This window comes from Nannobrachium achirus, assembly GCF_963921795.1.
Source record: "Nannobrachium achirus genome assembly, chromosome: 1".
NCBI classification, from domain to species: domain Eukaryota; kingdom Metazoa; phylum Chordata; class Actinopteri; order Myctophiformes; family Myctophidae; genus Nannobrachium; species Nannobrachium achirus.
The window spans coordinates 61,278,550-61,295,046 of NC_137810.1; the positions used below are offsets into that span (position 1 = coordinate 61,278,550).

The 16,497-nt window shown below is 40.1% G+C and overlaps 1 protein-coding gene across 3 annotated transcripts; it reads left to right on the forward strand.

The window, feature by feature from the left end:
- Positions 1–1,248: 1,248 nt before the first annotated feature.
- Positions 1,249–8,983, forward strand: LOC308294633 (uncharacterized protein). Of its 3 annotated transcripts, none has more exons than XM_080737382.1 (8): positions 1,625–1,868; positions 2,934–2,998; positions 3,098–3,178; positions 3,561–6,275; positions 6,582–6,666; positions 6,998–7,088; positions 7,785–7,965; positions 8,398–8,983. In XM_080737382.1, the coding sequence occupies exons 4-7, from the start codon at positions 6,117–6,119 to the stop codon at positions 7,954–7,956; spliced, it is 507 nt and encodes a 168-aa protein (XP_080593508.1). In that variant the 5' UTR covers positions 1,625–1,868; positions 2,934–2,998; positions 3,098–3,178; positions 3,561–6,116; the 3' UTR covers positions 7,957–7,965; positions 8,398–8,983. The 3 variants fall into 3 exon arrangements, with proteins under 3 accessions (XP_080593510.1, XP_080593508.1, XP_080593509.1); XM_080737383.1 differs by having other exon boundaries at positions 7,785–7,952; XM_080737384.1 differs by lacking the exons at positions 1,625–1,868; positions 2,934–2,998; positions 3,098–3,178 and adding an exon at positions 1,249–1,293 and having other exon boundaries at positions 6,170–6,275.
- Positions 8,984–16,497: the final 7,514 nt, after the last annotated feature.

The following is a 16,497-nucleotide window of genomic DNA, read 5'->3' on the forward strand; positions in this document are numbered from 1 at the left end:
TGTACATAGGTCATGAGGTCAGAATGGTGTACTCCCCCTGCACTCTACCTGCACTCTAAGATCACAATCATGTACATGTGGAGAAAATAAGAGAGCTAACATCTGCAGGCAGGGTAATTAGAAAATCCATATCAGTTGGCATTGATAACTTCCCTTGGTTAACCTCTGCATACCAGTGTTTATTTCATGCAACTGACCTTGATTTGACTGTGTGTGTGCATAAAAGTCAAGTATTAAAAATACATTGTTTTGATTATTGGTACTTGTTTGTAATTTCTGTGCAAGGTTTGTGTACAAAGGCTTTGTACACAATCAAATCCTATTTCATATATCAATCAAAATGTATTTTCTGTTAAAGAATAATTTGTTAATTCATGTGTTCACAATGTGCAGTGCCAAAAACCGAATGGAATCATTAATCACAATTATTTTTTGATAATTAATTAAATTGTCAACCAAAATGTCATGAACGTGAGAACCTTACTTTGGATATAGACTAATGCTGTGAGTTATAGTTCACTGGAGTCCTGTGTTTCCCAAACCTCTTTGCAAGAGACCCAAAAGAGACATTAGACGTTTGCCTGGGACCCAAACTACTGAAAATAGCATATCTACAAGCACACAACATGTTGTGAGCTTGTAGATCAGCTTTTTCTTTTTAAATATTGTTTTAATTATGGTACTTAATACTAGATTTGTTTGGTTAGTTTCAAAATATATACAGTTATCTTTTTAAATGTTATTAAAAAAAATCTTTTTTAAATGTAGGAAAAGATACTAGATTTTTTTGGTTAGTTTCAAAATTATCTTTTTAAACCTACTTGGTCGATTGTCGCGCAGGCGCGACCAAATGACGTCATGACTTTGAAACGGCGTCGCATAATGATGACGTCATGGACGTCCACGTGGCCGATTTATTTTTATCAATGACACTTTAGTTTTAACACCTAACGTTGATTTGAATCAAATTGACCACTTTTTCACATAAATATAAGCATTTGAAGTTGACATATAAATGTAAACATGTCCAAATATGCGTAAAATGCGTTAGGATCGCGCATTTCATTTATTATATTATTTTTTTTATTTTTCCTCATGTCTGTATGTCTGCATGGCTGCAGACGCATGTGAGAAGCTAGAACCACGGTTTTTACATCAAGGTTCCGTCCCAAAGCTATTTGGCTAGCAGGTATTGGCTAGTGGAATGTAATGGCCACTTCCTGGCCACGTATGGTTGCGATGTAGGCTGTTCTATCCTTAGGAAAATCTACTCGGACACATGACGTCATGTAGGTAAATGCATGCTATTTTCATGAAAGCAGATTCTAGTATTTCATTTTATATACATATAAATATATAGATTTGCGCAATTGTGCGTGCGTCATGCGTAAAGCAATGCCAAATGGAGAGGTAACGCAACTGGTGAAACTTTGCATTTATTATGATAGATTTGGGACTTTTGGTGACTTTATCACGTTTGGAATGTGTCCTTTGGGTTAGACGGTTTGTTTTTTTTCAGACGAGAGGAACGGTTGCCTCGCGTCGCAACATTGGGAACCAGTGTTGTGTATTTTGAGAGAGAGAGATACAGTTGTTTATTCACAGATAGATAGATTGATAGATAGTGTGAGCGAGAGAGTGAGAGAGAGAGAGAGATGCCGGTAACCACCTACACGCGAGAGAGAGAGAGAGATGTGTTTGTTTTTTCGTCGCCGTGTCACAATGGAGATGCGCCCTGCTTCGGCTACTTGGAGCCGTTTCATCCAGGCTAGGATAAATCAAGTCATTGGGTGCAAGAAAGGTCGTCATGGAGCTGATTCTGACCATGAAACTACAGATCCGTCTTTTGTTCTGGACGAGAGCCTGAGGTGAGTGAAGCCTAAGCTAACGTTAGCCATGAATTGTGTTGTGCGCGCCCTGTGTGTGTGTGTGTCTGTGCGTGCGTGTGTGTGTGTGTGTGCGCGCGCGCGCGGCTGTGTGTGCACGTTCGTCAGTGCATGTTTGCTTATTTGCGTGCGTGCACCATGATGATAAAACGACTACTATTCGTGCGTGCACCATGATGATAAAACGACTACTATTGATACTTTGCGCAAATGCGCACGCCCTTGCTGACGCAAGTGCGTGCGCGTTTGCACGTGCACACGTGTACTTATTTGTTACTCAACAAATTAGTAGTGGCATTTGTTTTCATCTTGTAACAGTAGCTGTTGTGTATTATACTGTAAGGATGATTCTTCTGACTATGTGTGCCACCCTGTGTGTGTGTGTGTGTGTGTGTGTGTGTGTGTGTGTGTGTGTGTGTGTTTCTCCAGGGGGGTCCTCCCTATGTTCCCCAGGTTCTTTGTTCCCCACCTCCCCCCCAAAAAGGTTCTATGTTCCCCAGGTTCTATGTTACCCACCCATCCTCCACCAAAAAAGGTTCTATGTTCCCCACCCCAAAAATGTTTCCAACTCAAATAGAGGAAATGGTGGGACATCTGGGCACTAAGAACATGTGGGCACTCCACCCCAAGTGCCTACTTTTCCAGGTGCCCACTCGTTCAGATGCCCAGTCATAATACAAATATGGTGCCCAGATGTCCCTAGTTCCCCCTTGACCCACTAGTATTCGTAATTTCTCCCCATTATGTTCCGTTGTGTGTATTTAGAGTTATGTTTCCTGCATTGTTGGATGAGCGGGGAACATAGAACCCTTTTTTAGTTGAGTGGGGAACATAGAACCTTTTTTGTGGGGGCAACTGGGGAATATAGAACCTGGGGAACATAGAACCTGGGGAACATAGGTACGGTCCCCATCCAGGGATGTCAAATATATAAAATAAATGCATTGTGTGTGTGTGTGTGTGTGTGTTTGTATACGCACATACATACTCTTCTATTTATACTGTATGTACCGGTATCTGCATGTAACACTGATTCAATTTTTGTAGTGATGGTCACACACCCAAGTGCCGAGAGGAGACCACCACCAAACACTGGACCCTGAACTGTTGAGGTGAGCATCAATGTGTTTTTGTGGTAATGTATTACAGTATTAGTTTTGTCACCGGTGCATTGTGTAACACATTTTTTTCTTTTTGTTTTTTTGTTGCAGTGATCCTGGGTCGAGCAGCAGCAGGGGCTGAGGCAGAGGTCGTGGCCCCAAACGAGCCTTACTGGACCCCGAGCATGAGAGGTGAGCAGTGAGAACCAGTCATGTCTTTGTCTGTGATTATCAGGCACGTGCACACACAGACAATGTGTAGAAATCTGTTACACCACATCTCCAGTATTGACATGATAATGTTAGTTCAGTGTTGTATCACACACCGAAAATAGCAGACCTCCAAGCTCACAATGTGTCGCACTGCGACGCGCTGTGAGCTTGGATGTCTTCACATACATACTCACACATACATACTCTTCTATTTGATGCATATATGTACCGGTATATATGAATGTAACACTGTTTCAATTTTTGTAGTGATGGTCACACAAGCAGCACAAGTACAGGAGTACTTTGTCAGGATAGTTTTGTCATCGGTGCATTGTGTAACACATTTTTTTCATCGTTGCAGTGATCCTGACTCAGAGCAGAGGCAGAGGCCGTGGCCCCAAACGAGTCATGCTGGACTGGGGAAATCTCACTGTTTCGACAACGGAGCGTCAGCAGGTTAACCACTCACTCACAGAGGTTAGGGTTAGGTTTGGTTGTCGAAAAGATGACATGTAGAAATAGCAACACGCTCCCGCCGGACTCCGAGCCTGAGAGGTGAGCACAAGTTGTTTTTGTGCACACACAGACAATGTGTAGGAATCCATGTCGTAAGCCACATCTCCAGTTTTGACATGATAATGTTAGTTCAGAGTGGTATCACGCACCGAGAATAGCTGACCTCCAAGCTCACAACGCGTCGCCCTGCGACACGTTGTGAGCTTGGAGGTCTTGGAGGTCTGCTGTTTCCGATATTTTCACCTGCTGGATTCAGTTCATTTTGCACAATATTTGTGTTGTATTTAAATTTTTCTCAGTAAAAAGGTTCAGTTCATTTTGCAGTGCCTGTTTGGGAAAAGAAAAACATTTGTATTTAGTTCTTTGTACCTGAGAGGCCCCTCCCAAGGCAAGTGACTTCTGAAAGAAAAAACGTCTATAGCCTGGACTTGACTTTGTGCTCTAAAAAGCTGTATAACACTGTCTTATTTCAATTTGACCATTTTATGGTAACATGTGCAATGCCTGATATCATTTTCTACCTTGAAAAAACATTATGGAGGATGTTTGTGCTTTTCTAAAGTAAAAACCCTGAGTTTTTGAAATCCGTTTTTGTCTATTCTCTCTGTTTCTGGGTCAAATGCATTGATATATTAGGTAAAAGTGAAAGAAATAATTGTTGGGTCATATAGATTGGGTTGTGCTGAAGAAAAAAATACCAAGTATTGCTATGGAAAACATTTTCTAGTTTGGGAAATAAAGACTGAATGAAAATCAGTCAAAAACGCCTAACCTAGATTACACCTAATATCATCTAAAAATATATATATATTGCTTTATTTGACTTGAATTTCATCATTCCATGTTCATATGGACAACCTATTTTGCCAATTTCAACATAGAAAATGCTTAGCTGAGCATCTGTGTGATTTTTACAAGACCATAAACCTTATTTTCCAATTCCGATTTTGGTTATTTTCTGTGGTTTTTGGTTCAAAAATGCCTTTATAGTATGTAAAAGTGAAAAAAATATGGTTTGGCATTATAGCTGAGGTTCTCCTGAAAAAAAGGGTACCACACATTGGTGGGTGAACCCTTTCTAAATGTGTTTTTTAAAGGAAAATGCAAAAACATGCAAAAACGGCCCAAATAGGCTTAGACCTAATGTTATTAAAAAAAATCTTTTTTAAATGTAGGAAAAGACAGGGATTTTCTTCTCGAGTCTTGACTCAAATATTGGTCTGTGACCCACAATTGGGTCCATGACACACTCTTTGAGAAACTCCAGTGCACTGGAAAACCCTGGGTGTCGATTTCACCAAGTGTAAAAATGGACCAAGTGTCCGTGATCCATGTTGTTTCCACTCTGAGCCAAATGAACACTCAGGGTTTTGCAGTGTGTCTTGGAGAGGATGGACCAAGGTCACTGAATGAAGGCACAGACACCACAACGGCTACGTGGGACGTGAGGCGAATGCCACTTGTCAACTCGTGTCATTCTTAATCGTGTGTGTGTGTGTGTGAGCGAGTGTGTTTGTGTGCGGCCGCCTATATTAGTTATACTTTGGAGGGCCAAATGTTCCCACAAGTATTAGGAAAAGATTCAGGTTGAGGCTAGGATTAGGTATTTGTAGTTATGACTGATTTATACCAAGTTACGTGATCAGCGTCATGCACCGAAAATAGCTATTTTGCAAGCTCACAATGCGTCGCAGTGTGACGCGTTGTGAGCTTGTACAGTAGATCGTCTGTTTTCGACTTCAGGGTTAGTGTTAAGAATGGCCTAAGCCAGGGGTCTTCAACGTTTTCAGGCCAAGGACCCCTTAGATGAAGCAGAGAACCCCAGATTCCATATAGTTTCATTGTTTGACAGCACAATCATAATTGTATTTTGGATTCCCGATGTATGCACCAGATGTGGTGAGGATAAGGGTACACTGTTCCACTGTCTCTGGTCGTGCCCAAGATTGGTGGAGTTTTGGAGGGAGGTCGGGCAGGAAATCGAAAAGATTCTATCAGTTAAAATAGTACCTGAACTGATTTTTTTTTCCTGCTTGGCCTCTAGAAGGACACAGACTGAAGACGAGTGAAATCAAGTTTATTGACAATTGTCTATTACAGGCTAAAAGAATAATCGCATTATCATGGAAAAGTCTGGGCAAACCGAGCATTTGTCATTGGTTCAAAGAATTGTGTCTGTGTTTACCTTTTGAAGGACAAACGAGAGGTTTCAGGAGATATGGGGAGGGTTTATATGTCTTAGTATTTTGTTTTGTTGTTGTATTTTTCTTTTTTTTGTGTGTTTCATATATGTAAAAAAAAAAAAAAGGCTAACGATTCAAAATGTATTGTATTTTCTGTAACAAAAATGTCTAATAAATATATTGTTAAACAAAAGAAAGTTCTTTGTCCTTAAGGATTGATGACTAAAACAAACTTAATTTACTATGTATATATCTTTTTTGCTCTTTCTAGGAAAATTACAATCGGAATCGTCGATGGAACCCGGGTTGTGGATTCAGACATCCTCTACGTCAGATTCACTGAAGTGGAAGCGAATGTTGCCAACATGTCTCAGAAGGTTAGTTATCAATTCTCCCATGGACATGTGAGAAGTGAGCACCATACCTTACCATAGCACCATTTCCCCTATCCTGTACATAGTGTTTTTAGAACTGTGATGTTATGTATTCTTAGTTTGCTATTATGTCCATGAATTGAATACAAAGGACTTCCAAAGTATAAAAGACAGTGAATGGACTTTTTGGGGATGTTCCTTTTAGGCAGGGTGTATAACTGTACTTGTACTGTACTACATTTCAATTGTATTGACTATCCTTGTACTGTTCTCCATTTTTCTCCAATAAAATAATCAATCAATCAAAAGGTGAGGCAGGAGCTGGGCGTAGAGGACCAAATAATCCTCTGTGACTGCAGAGGCAACCGGATCCTGGAAGGGATGGGTACAACTGGTATGTTATTTCAAAACAATATGACCTTATTAACCTCACTTCACTACTTAAAATTGGTTGTATATTGATTCATATTGAACTGAAAAACTTGTAAAACAGCATGGTTTAATCCAGTTCTACAATTGGTTTCCAATGACCTTTAGGGGGGTTTCAATTGACCCAAACAGGTTTGTGACTCTGACAGTGTACGAATGGAACCAAATGAACCTTCAGTCCATTTGTGTCCTTTCGGAGTTGAGTGGAGACCATGCAATTTGTTTGAGAAACACTGGTGTATTCTGATTGTATCATATGGCAAAAATGAACCCTGTGGCCTGTCTTTTCTCTTAAGGTCTGGGTTTTTGGCGAACGGACACAAAGATTGTAGCTCTTCGTCAAGGCTCCTTCGAGGAGATTGTGGGAAGGCGCCGCAGGAGAGTTGGGTAAGAATTGTAGTTACCCCCCCCCCCCCCCCATGCTGTTTAAGTTTTGGGAAAAAGGCTCCGGGTCCATTTTACAGTCATGAAATCAGGGGCATAGTTCCACTGTTTTACAATCATTCCAATACGGAACTAAAACGTCCTAAGATTGGCCGCTAGTTGCTCTGTTTTCCCCCCCGATCGCAGAAAGAATTGTTCTCCATTGGACCCCATTCATTTTCCCCTTTAGTTTTCTAACCTTATTAACATTTTCATAAATACTTTATGGTTCCTATCGCTAGTTAAAAATAGCCTTTCAATCACAAGGATATGCTCTTTGTGAAAATAAGGTCCCATTTATGATAAAGTTTCGGGGGGCAGGGCCAACTAAACTGATACCAGCCGGCTGTGTTCTTCGTGTGCTGTATTTTGGGATGCTCCGACCACATTCTCCCATGTTTCCCTGCGGTTGCACCTGACCGTTGGCAGCCAATAGCATCCTCTGGTGCTTTTAGAATCTATGATGGCGACACCCATTCCAAGGACACAAAATGTGTCATTTGCGCTCCATAGAAACCAATGGCTTTGCTTTATCCATATATTTTACAGTCTATGCATGAAATCCATGCAGTCAATATTGTGTACATTCAACAAAAGATTCACGACTGATTTGGTTGACCCAGGAATTGAGTGTCTCTACAAATGTGTCTTTTCCTCCAGGCACGTAGACGAGCTAGTAGCTGCAAATGTCCAACAGCTGGTAGATGCGGCACAAGAGCTGCCAGCTATTGACCAAGCCCTGCGAGCTGGCCGAGCTGGCTTATCGTTGACTGACGATGAGTTCGCCAATATCCGGTCAACCTTCCAGTGCCTCATCTGCAGAGGCTGGTAACTTATTTCTGTACTGTGATTCCTTTGCAGATAACACTTTGTCAGGACTTCATGATCACATGGTTTTAAATGCGTTAATCTACACAAGCATGTTAATGTAAAACATTTAAACTTTAGACTAACTGTTCTTCTGAGTCATTTAGATTGTGTCAAAGGTCATGTTTTACCTCTACAGAAGGTTATGACGTAAACTTTAATGTATTCCCTTGAAAAAGCAGGCAGGTTATATTTTAACTGGAGCAGGAGTGTTGCTTTAACCTGTGTGTACATCCTGGTGTCAGGGAGCCCGCTAGTTAACTGTCAGATCCAATAGATAGACCATTGATCCAATCAATTAAAGTACAGTAATTGGGATGGGCAAATGTTTTCATTACACACCTTAACACTGCTTGCTGCTATTCCAATGATCTAAAATGTATTGGCTTTTCTATTTTTGTTGCAGATGTGATCGGGAGCCCAGTGGTGTCGACCTGTTGTCGAAGCCTGATTGGATGCCAGGGCTGTGTGAACCGGATGCCAGCCACTTCTCGCTGCCCAAAATGCCGCCATGACAATTTTGCAGGCAACAGCTTCAGGATCCCTGTGCTGGGACTGGTGGCCAATCTTCTGAGGGACACAATTAACACAAACTAGGAGCTCCTCATTAGGGATGGTGGATAAAAGAAAAAAAAATTATAAAAAAAAGAAAAAGAAAAAAAAAATGCTAGGAGCTCCTCATTAGGGATGGTGGATAAAAAAATAAAATGAGAAAAAAAAAAATATATATATATAAAAATATTAAAAAAAAGAAGAAAAAAAAAATGCTATTTTTGAGATCTGCTATTTTGAAATGGTGATAATTTGTTGATAATTTGTCAAAGTTTTGAATATTTCAAATCCTTCGAAGGTTTTTCGAAAAGCCTGTTTCTATTTCAGCGGTGCTCAAACTTTTTCATGTGAAGGACCCCAAAAATGATGTGTATTTGGCCACAGACCCCCATCTCAAAATATTTGAGCCAGCTAATACTTGCTGATTTTTGTCCAATAAAGATTCCTTCTGGGTGATATGAGTGTTCATCTTCTCTTTCATCTTCTCCTGTACATAATGTCGAACATTGAAAGTATAATAAATCCGTATTGGGTATATTATACTGAGTTTTTAAAGACAAAAATTCTTTAAAGTTCCCATTGTCGTAAAGGTCATACACTCTTTTTATACCTGCTCTCTGCCATGTTTTGAGGTTGGCCCCTACTCCTTAAATTGATCTGCATTATCCACCAAGGTTGAAAGCATATTTAAAGGGTTGGTTTCTCCCTAACTATGTGTGGTAATTCACCCATTCGCTTGTTTAATACATTGATTGGCGGTTGGTACCCTCAGTCCATTTGTCTCTTTTTCAAACCACGGTAGTCCAGCTTGTTCAGTTACCCAATAGCTGCTTTTCAAGTCCTTAAATCAATCCTATTTCCTATTCCCTTGCTTGTATGTTAGTCCCTCCCATTGAGGAAATGGAGAAGAGATGTCCCATTGGCCATTTCTGATAACATCACAGGTGATGGGCCAACCCCCAGTGTGCAGGACTAACATACAAGGAAATAGGAATAATTGTAGGACTTGAGACTTTTCAGAATTTTATAATTCTGTCATGAATTGCCCACACATAGTTTTCCACCTTGGGTAGACCCCACCCAACTTTTCCAACTGGACGTTTTAAGGTATCCAACTTAATTTTGTGTTGCCTGCCTGCCCATATAAAGTTACTCATGTTGTTATTGAGGGCTTAATGTTACAAAGAGCATAGAGCATGGATATGTTAATTTAGGAAGTATTTTTCATTTTTATGAGGTTGATTCTGTGCAAAAAAAGTTATAGGGAGATCTTCCATCTGCTCATGCTCTTTGAGATGTCTTATCAGTGGTATATTTTCATTATAGAGCTGTCCAACCTTGATCAACCATTTGATGTATTTACTTTGCTTATTGTTAGTTGCTCTGGGTCTTGAAGATGTCTTCTAAAACAGTGGTTCTCAACCTTTTGAGGCAGAGGACCCCAAAATCACATTTGAACTGGGGACCCCCACCCTGATAAGCACTAAGGCTATAATAGCCTAAGAGTAGAGCCATTACATTTTGTACATCACGGTTTTAATGTGAAAATGCCATATCTACATGCATAATTTGGGGCCCCCCACAGTTTGAGAACCACTGATCTAAAACTATTGGAAAATGTGGCATGCCATGGAGTATTATCACAGGTCACATTGAGTATGATGGCGTATAAAATGTTTTAACATTTTAAGCAAGGGTAAATGTGTTCTGAAGACAAGTGCCTAGGTTTGGACCTGGAGATGTGAACACCACAAACCAAGCTCACCTTTCATGCAAAGTGTGGTAAAGAAAAAGGTCGCTAGGTGGCAGAAATTCCCTGTTTTTGCTTGCAGGGATTCATGGTGTCCCAGGAGGCAAAATTGTTTGCGTTAGTGTGTAGTTTATATTTATTTTTTAATTGAGTACTTTATAGCTATAGAAAGGTACAGATGCTATAGTGGTCTTTGGTGGTATATTAGACTACACTACATATATTTCTCAGTTATACCCATAACAGAAATATATGTAGTGTTGTCTAATAAAGGCGACATCTGCAGCTGCACAAATATGTCATACAGCCGTCTAATCTTATTATTTTAATCTAAACTTATTATTTAAATTTAATAACATTTTAGAGCCCCCACTAAAAAAAAAAACAATCTTAAATTCATGTCAACAAAAAGATATATGTCATTGCAGCTGCAGGTGCTTTACTGGTTCCACTAAAAACAAATCTCCCATAGACTTTTACAAAAATATTTATAACAATTATGTTAAGCCGAGAACCAAGCCATGCAGGATTGCAGTGAATCATGACCATACAGCCTTTGATCCTTAGTGAAAACATATTTTAATATTAAATTATTTGATATAGGCTACTACATTTGATAAGTAGCAACTACACTTTAGAAACAAGCACAAATAAGCAACAACACTTTAGATACAACTTTCTTTACTTTTTTTTTTTTTTACATCTTCAGTTTCAGTTTCACCCAGCTGAGTGCTGCCCACAGAGCAGGGGCGTCAATTGGGTATGGCAGGGGTATGCAGCTGCCATACCCTGGGTCCAGGGGGGTCCAAGGGGGTCCAGGGGTATGCAGCTGCCATACCCTGGGTCCAGGGGGGAAAATAAAAGTTACTTTTAAATATAAATCCATGAATGTCTCTTTGTCTATCTGTGCTGATTATTATGTTGTTAAATTACAGTAAAATAACTACAAATGCAAAATTTTACAAAATGGTCACTTTAACAAGGTATTATAATGATATTCTGTGCAATTCATTATTGTTAATTGTGGCACGTTTACTAACATGCCAAGTTTAGCTGCACTTGAACAACCGTTCCATGCCATATCCAGCCCAAGAAACCATAGAAACGGGGGGAAAAATGTGCTTCTTAAAATAAATGTATGTTGCTAAGGTATGGCAACATGACTGGTGTCTTGCAGTCATGTTGCCATACCTTAGCTTTTTCTGAACTGACGCCACTGAGACAGAGGAGCCCAGAGGGGGAGGAGTCTTGCTCAGGGGCAGTTCAACACATTGCTGACCTGGCCTGGACTCGTACCTGCAACCACCAGGGGCTCGTGGTTCCCCAGGCAGGCTCATTAACCACTCAGCTATGGCTGGCCCATAAGCAACTAGAAACAAGCAACTACACTTTTGAAACAAGCCCAACTTTAGAAACAAGCCCTAAAAACATCAACCCACAACATCAACCCACAACTACCAAAATGTGTACACTCAAACTCACATCTGCTCGGAGGCAAGCCAAATAAGTAGTATTTTTGGTGAACGTTAAGTTTACACTAATGCAACTCCTTGCAACTGCCATTTGGAATAATGTTTGCAAGGCGTTGCAAGTAGGCCTACTACACTCATTCATACAGCGATGTCAGAGGAAACCATGCTTGGCACCAACCTGCTCATCAGGAGCAGTTAGGGGTTCAGAGTCTTGCTCAAGGACTCTTCCACACTAACTCTGAGGGAGGATGGGATCGAACCGGGAACCTGCAGGTTCGGACGCTCTACCTCCCGAGCCACTGCCCATTTATTTTCAGTTGATGCATAGAGCTGATTTATTCCTTCCCTCAACGTGTTGGCAGTTTCTGCAAGTTGTGGCCACAGTTTCGTCTATTGGACTTGCATGAAAACTCCAAGGTTCAAGGTTGTACTTTATTGTTACATCTTTTGTACAGGTACATATGAGTACAACTTATTTTTCTTCCTTCAGACAATGCAGTGGTATATATAGATTAAAAAACAGCAGAACAACAAAAAAACACAACACATCTAAGATAAAATAATAAGTAATAATAGCTTAGGAAAGAAAGAGTGCAAAAGGCAAAAGAGCAAAGAGAATGTAAAAAACATCCTCAGCTGTGCATGTGCATAAAGTTATATTTTATACACCAATGGCATTATTTTTCCGTAGTAGCTACTGTACAATAGCATTTTGTAAAAAACTTCACAGTGTGTTCCATGTGCAACAGGTTGGTATAATTAAAGACTTCACAGTATATATATATATATATATATATATATATATATATATATATATATATATATACAATGTCGCACTATTAACCAGATCACAAGAACGCAGTCTTCCCATCTGATGAGGATACAGTATGGATGAACATCTAGCTGTGTCCATTCTGATGTAGGACAGTGCGGAGATGGTTCCAACATCATCTCTTAACCCATACATGGGCAACAGGCAGCCCGGGGGCCACATGCGGCCCCCACCTTCACTTAATGCTGCCCGCAGGTTAATATCTGAATACTGATATTAATTGATTTCAGCTGTTACAATTCCAAACATGCAAATATGACCCGCTTTAATTACTCTATATTAGTAGTTCAATGACCAGTATAAAATATATGTATATATTTATTCTTTAGAAATGTGCAGATAGCCTCTATACACTTACTGTTGAGTGAGGAAAAAAAACTATGTTGCACATTAAATTAATAATCTGGGGACCCCCCAAAATAATTTGCGGACCCCCCTGGGGGTCCCGACCCATAGGTTGAGAACCACTGTTGTAGATGTACGAGCAGCTCAGTGAATGATGTGGAATGTTCCTTTAAGTTAGCTGATATATGAGATCGCTTTTATATTTACACTGTGTGTGTGCGTGTATGTGTGTGTGCGTGCATGCGTGCGTGCGTGTGTGTGTGTGTACAGTTGAAGAGAGGGGGCCCCATCGTCATGGCAACGGAGTGATGGAGTGAGTGCAGGACCGGTGGAGAGGTCAGTGAGAGGTGAGGAGAGAGAGAGAGAGAGAGAGAGAGAGAGAGAGACAGAGACAGACACAGAGAGAGACAGAGAGAGAGAGAGAGAGAGAGAGAGAGAGAGAGAGAGAGAGAGAGAGAGGTGTGTATTCTGCAGACAAGATGAGTTTTGCCGAGCACATCTGTCAATACCTCTTTGGACTCTGGCCAAACACACAACCACTCAGCGTGTGTGTGTGTGTGTGTGTGTGTGTGTGTGTGTGTGCGTGTGCGTGTGCGTGTGCGTGTGCGTGTGCGTGTGTGTGTGTGTGTGTGTGTGTGTCTGTGTGTGACCTAGCGGTGCACCTCTCAGCGCTAGCGCCTGCCATCAGTTTTCAATTACAGGGTTAGCATAACAGGCTAACCTTCATTTCCTCTCATAAGGGCGTTACAACACTACTGTCTATTATTCATACTTCATAATAATAACTACTGTATTTTTTATATTTTATTTTTACTAATGTATTTTCAAAGACTGTAATATAATAGTAAAACATAGAACTCTGTGCTTGTGGTGATATTGGGACAAAGAGATAATGTTCTGTTTTCTGTGACAAACAACAAACATACTGTTACCTACACATGACCATATATTTGAGCTTCTACCACTTTTTGTGGTCACATGTTCAGATACTGGATTCTGATTGGCTTAAAACAGTGGTAAATCAGTCAACAACCTTGAGTTGGCTCATGCCCACTGTTACAACTGCAAGTTACAACTGTGTTTTCTTTCATTTATATGGTAGAAGTGGTAGAAAAGCAATTTACCATTTGAGTGTTGTGGGTTGTTGGCTGATTTACCACTGTTTCAGGGTTGTTTGGCACTCTGCTTCGCCTCGTGGCACAACCCTGACACAGTGGTAAATCAGCCAACAACCCACTCCCTCTCATGGTAAATGGCGTACTTATATTCTGACAGATATGATGAGGGATACAACGCTGTCAGTGCAGCTTTAATGAGACTGTTCAGAAACCTCATCCATACTGTATCTGTATAAGTGACAGGGTTCATTTTGTCAATTTACAATTTAGGCTTTTAGCAGACGCTCTGAGTGACTTACAATAAAAGCTAGGACAGCACTTGGTCATACATCAAATGTATAGAGATAGTAATCTAGGACAGTGGTTTTCAAAGTGGGTGACAGGGCACCTTGACGGCAGTCCGTGAGATCATTTGATAATATTTAGAATCTATTTGGACACTTGAAAAAATATTTAGTATCATTTTAAACTCAGTCAGTTCTAACCAAAATGGCTATTGTCTCAACGTTTTCCTCGCAACATAATCACTAAGATATCGTCACTGTCGGGCAGAAACCTTGTATCTCCAAGTTTCAAATGTATATTTTGGTAAAGCAAAGCCCTGCTTCATCATACAAGACTGTCGCACAAAACTAGTGAAAACAGCAGATCTATAAGCACACAACGCCTTTTATAGATGATAAATACAAAACAAACGGTTTTGGACATACAAGGTTTCCACCCGACACTGATGATATGCTATAAATATAAGGTGCTGGGAGTGAAAATTATAATGTAGTGGCGCCTCGGATTAAAACAAAAACATTAAAAACACTAAACTGTTCTGTATAGCTGTTATATTTAAGTGCTTTAATTCACAGTGGTGTATTTTAATCACCTCTACTGTATTATAGTCCAAACAATGATGGAAAACCACCAGGGATCCTCAAATAGCTCTCCTGCATTACAAAATCGTCCAGGTGATAAAATGACAACATTAATGACACTTAATAATTTCTGTCTCTGTCATAGTTCGTCCAGTGGCCGCTGCCCCCAGTCCCGGCAGAGTAGTTCCGGTGCAGCACATTGAGTGACCCTGATCTTTCCCTAATAGGACTGATCGTGGGTCGCTACTGGGACGTAAGTCAGGACTTGATCAACCCCTGCAGGGTCACCTGGGCGAGGGTGTATGATGTTGCGAGACCCGAAACACCCGTCGACCCCAGGCTACATCACTGATGATACGTCCCAGTTGCATCCTTGTGATGTTTTTTTTTTCACACAATAATTTCTGTCTTTCATTGGCGCCTTGTTGTCAATCTGGCACTGAGACTCATCTTTGCTGCTGCCCTGAATGAGTGACACAGTTGGCCCTTCCTGGTTGATTATTGGTGTAATAGTAATGTAATTATGCTAAATATAAGATAATAACTTCATTCTGTCTAAGAAAAACATGTTTTTTGATTTCCATTGATTGATTGTTAATGTTGGACCGGTCAAAATGTTGCCACGGGCCGGAAGTGGCCCGCGGGCCGCAGTCTGACTATCACTGCCCTACACTATATGTAATATGGATCAGTGGTGTAAAGTACATTTACTCAAGTACCGAGTAAATACTCAAGTACAATTATGAGGTGTTTTGACTTGAGGATTGTCTATACTTTTACTTCTACTCCACTACAACTCAGAGGGAAATATTATACTTTTACTCCACTGCAATGATTTGAAAACTTTAATTAAAAGTTACTTGATTTTTATTTTCATGTCATTATTACAAAACATACATTAACCACTTGAACCCTATACATTAAGTAGTTTTTCATATATTATACATATTTGAAATCTTGGGTTATTCTGCATAATGAGTACTTTCTTCTTTTGCTACTTAAGTAGCCTACATTTCGATACCTGTACATTTGTACTTTTACTCAAGTACATGTTTAATTCCGGACTTTTGCTTGTTTATGTTTGGAGCTACGATAGAGGGGTTAAGTGCTGGTGAATCGGACTCGTTTCAGTAACCTATTTTATGCTAGTGTTGATGGTGTGTGCACTTTCTGTCTCTCACTCGCAGGGGCCTACTTGGTTCAAACAGAGTGTTTCTACATTGCAGTATTGATATTCTTACTTAAGTAGAACATTTGAATACTTTTTTCACCGTATATGTTACTGTAATCATATCAGGATTTCTATTCTGTGTTCCCTCTTTCTGTTAATATTCGGCTCTTTCCTGAAAAATACTAATGTTTGTACTTTAGTAAGAACAAGTATTCCAGACACTTCTTTACAAATACAACCTGTGATATCCAGTGGTCATCGCCACAGTAAAAACGTAAACCTGGGGTCTACTTCTGGGGGATATTTTTGTCTAAATATATACGTATATATATTTTGCCACGGACATACAACATTAGTGGACAGTAATATTACCAGAAACATGAATGACCAGTACAGCTCT

Excerpts from the sequence above, each read along its gene's own strand:
- LOC308294633 (XM_080737382.1), top strand. The coding sequence starts at position 6,117 with ATGACTAAAACAAACTTAATTTACTATGTATATATCTTTTTTGCTCTT. Across the intron at positions 6,276-6,581 it reads TTGCCAACATGTCTCAGAAG|GTGAGGCAGGAGCTGGGCGT; the intron begins GTTAGTTATCAA and ends ATCAATCAAAAG. Across the intron at positions 7,089-7,784 it reads AGGCGCCGCAGGAGAGTTGG|GCACGTAGACGAGCTAGTAG; the intron begins GTAAGAATTGTA and ends CTTTTCCTCCAG.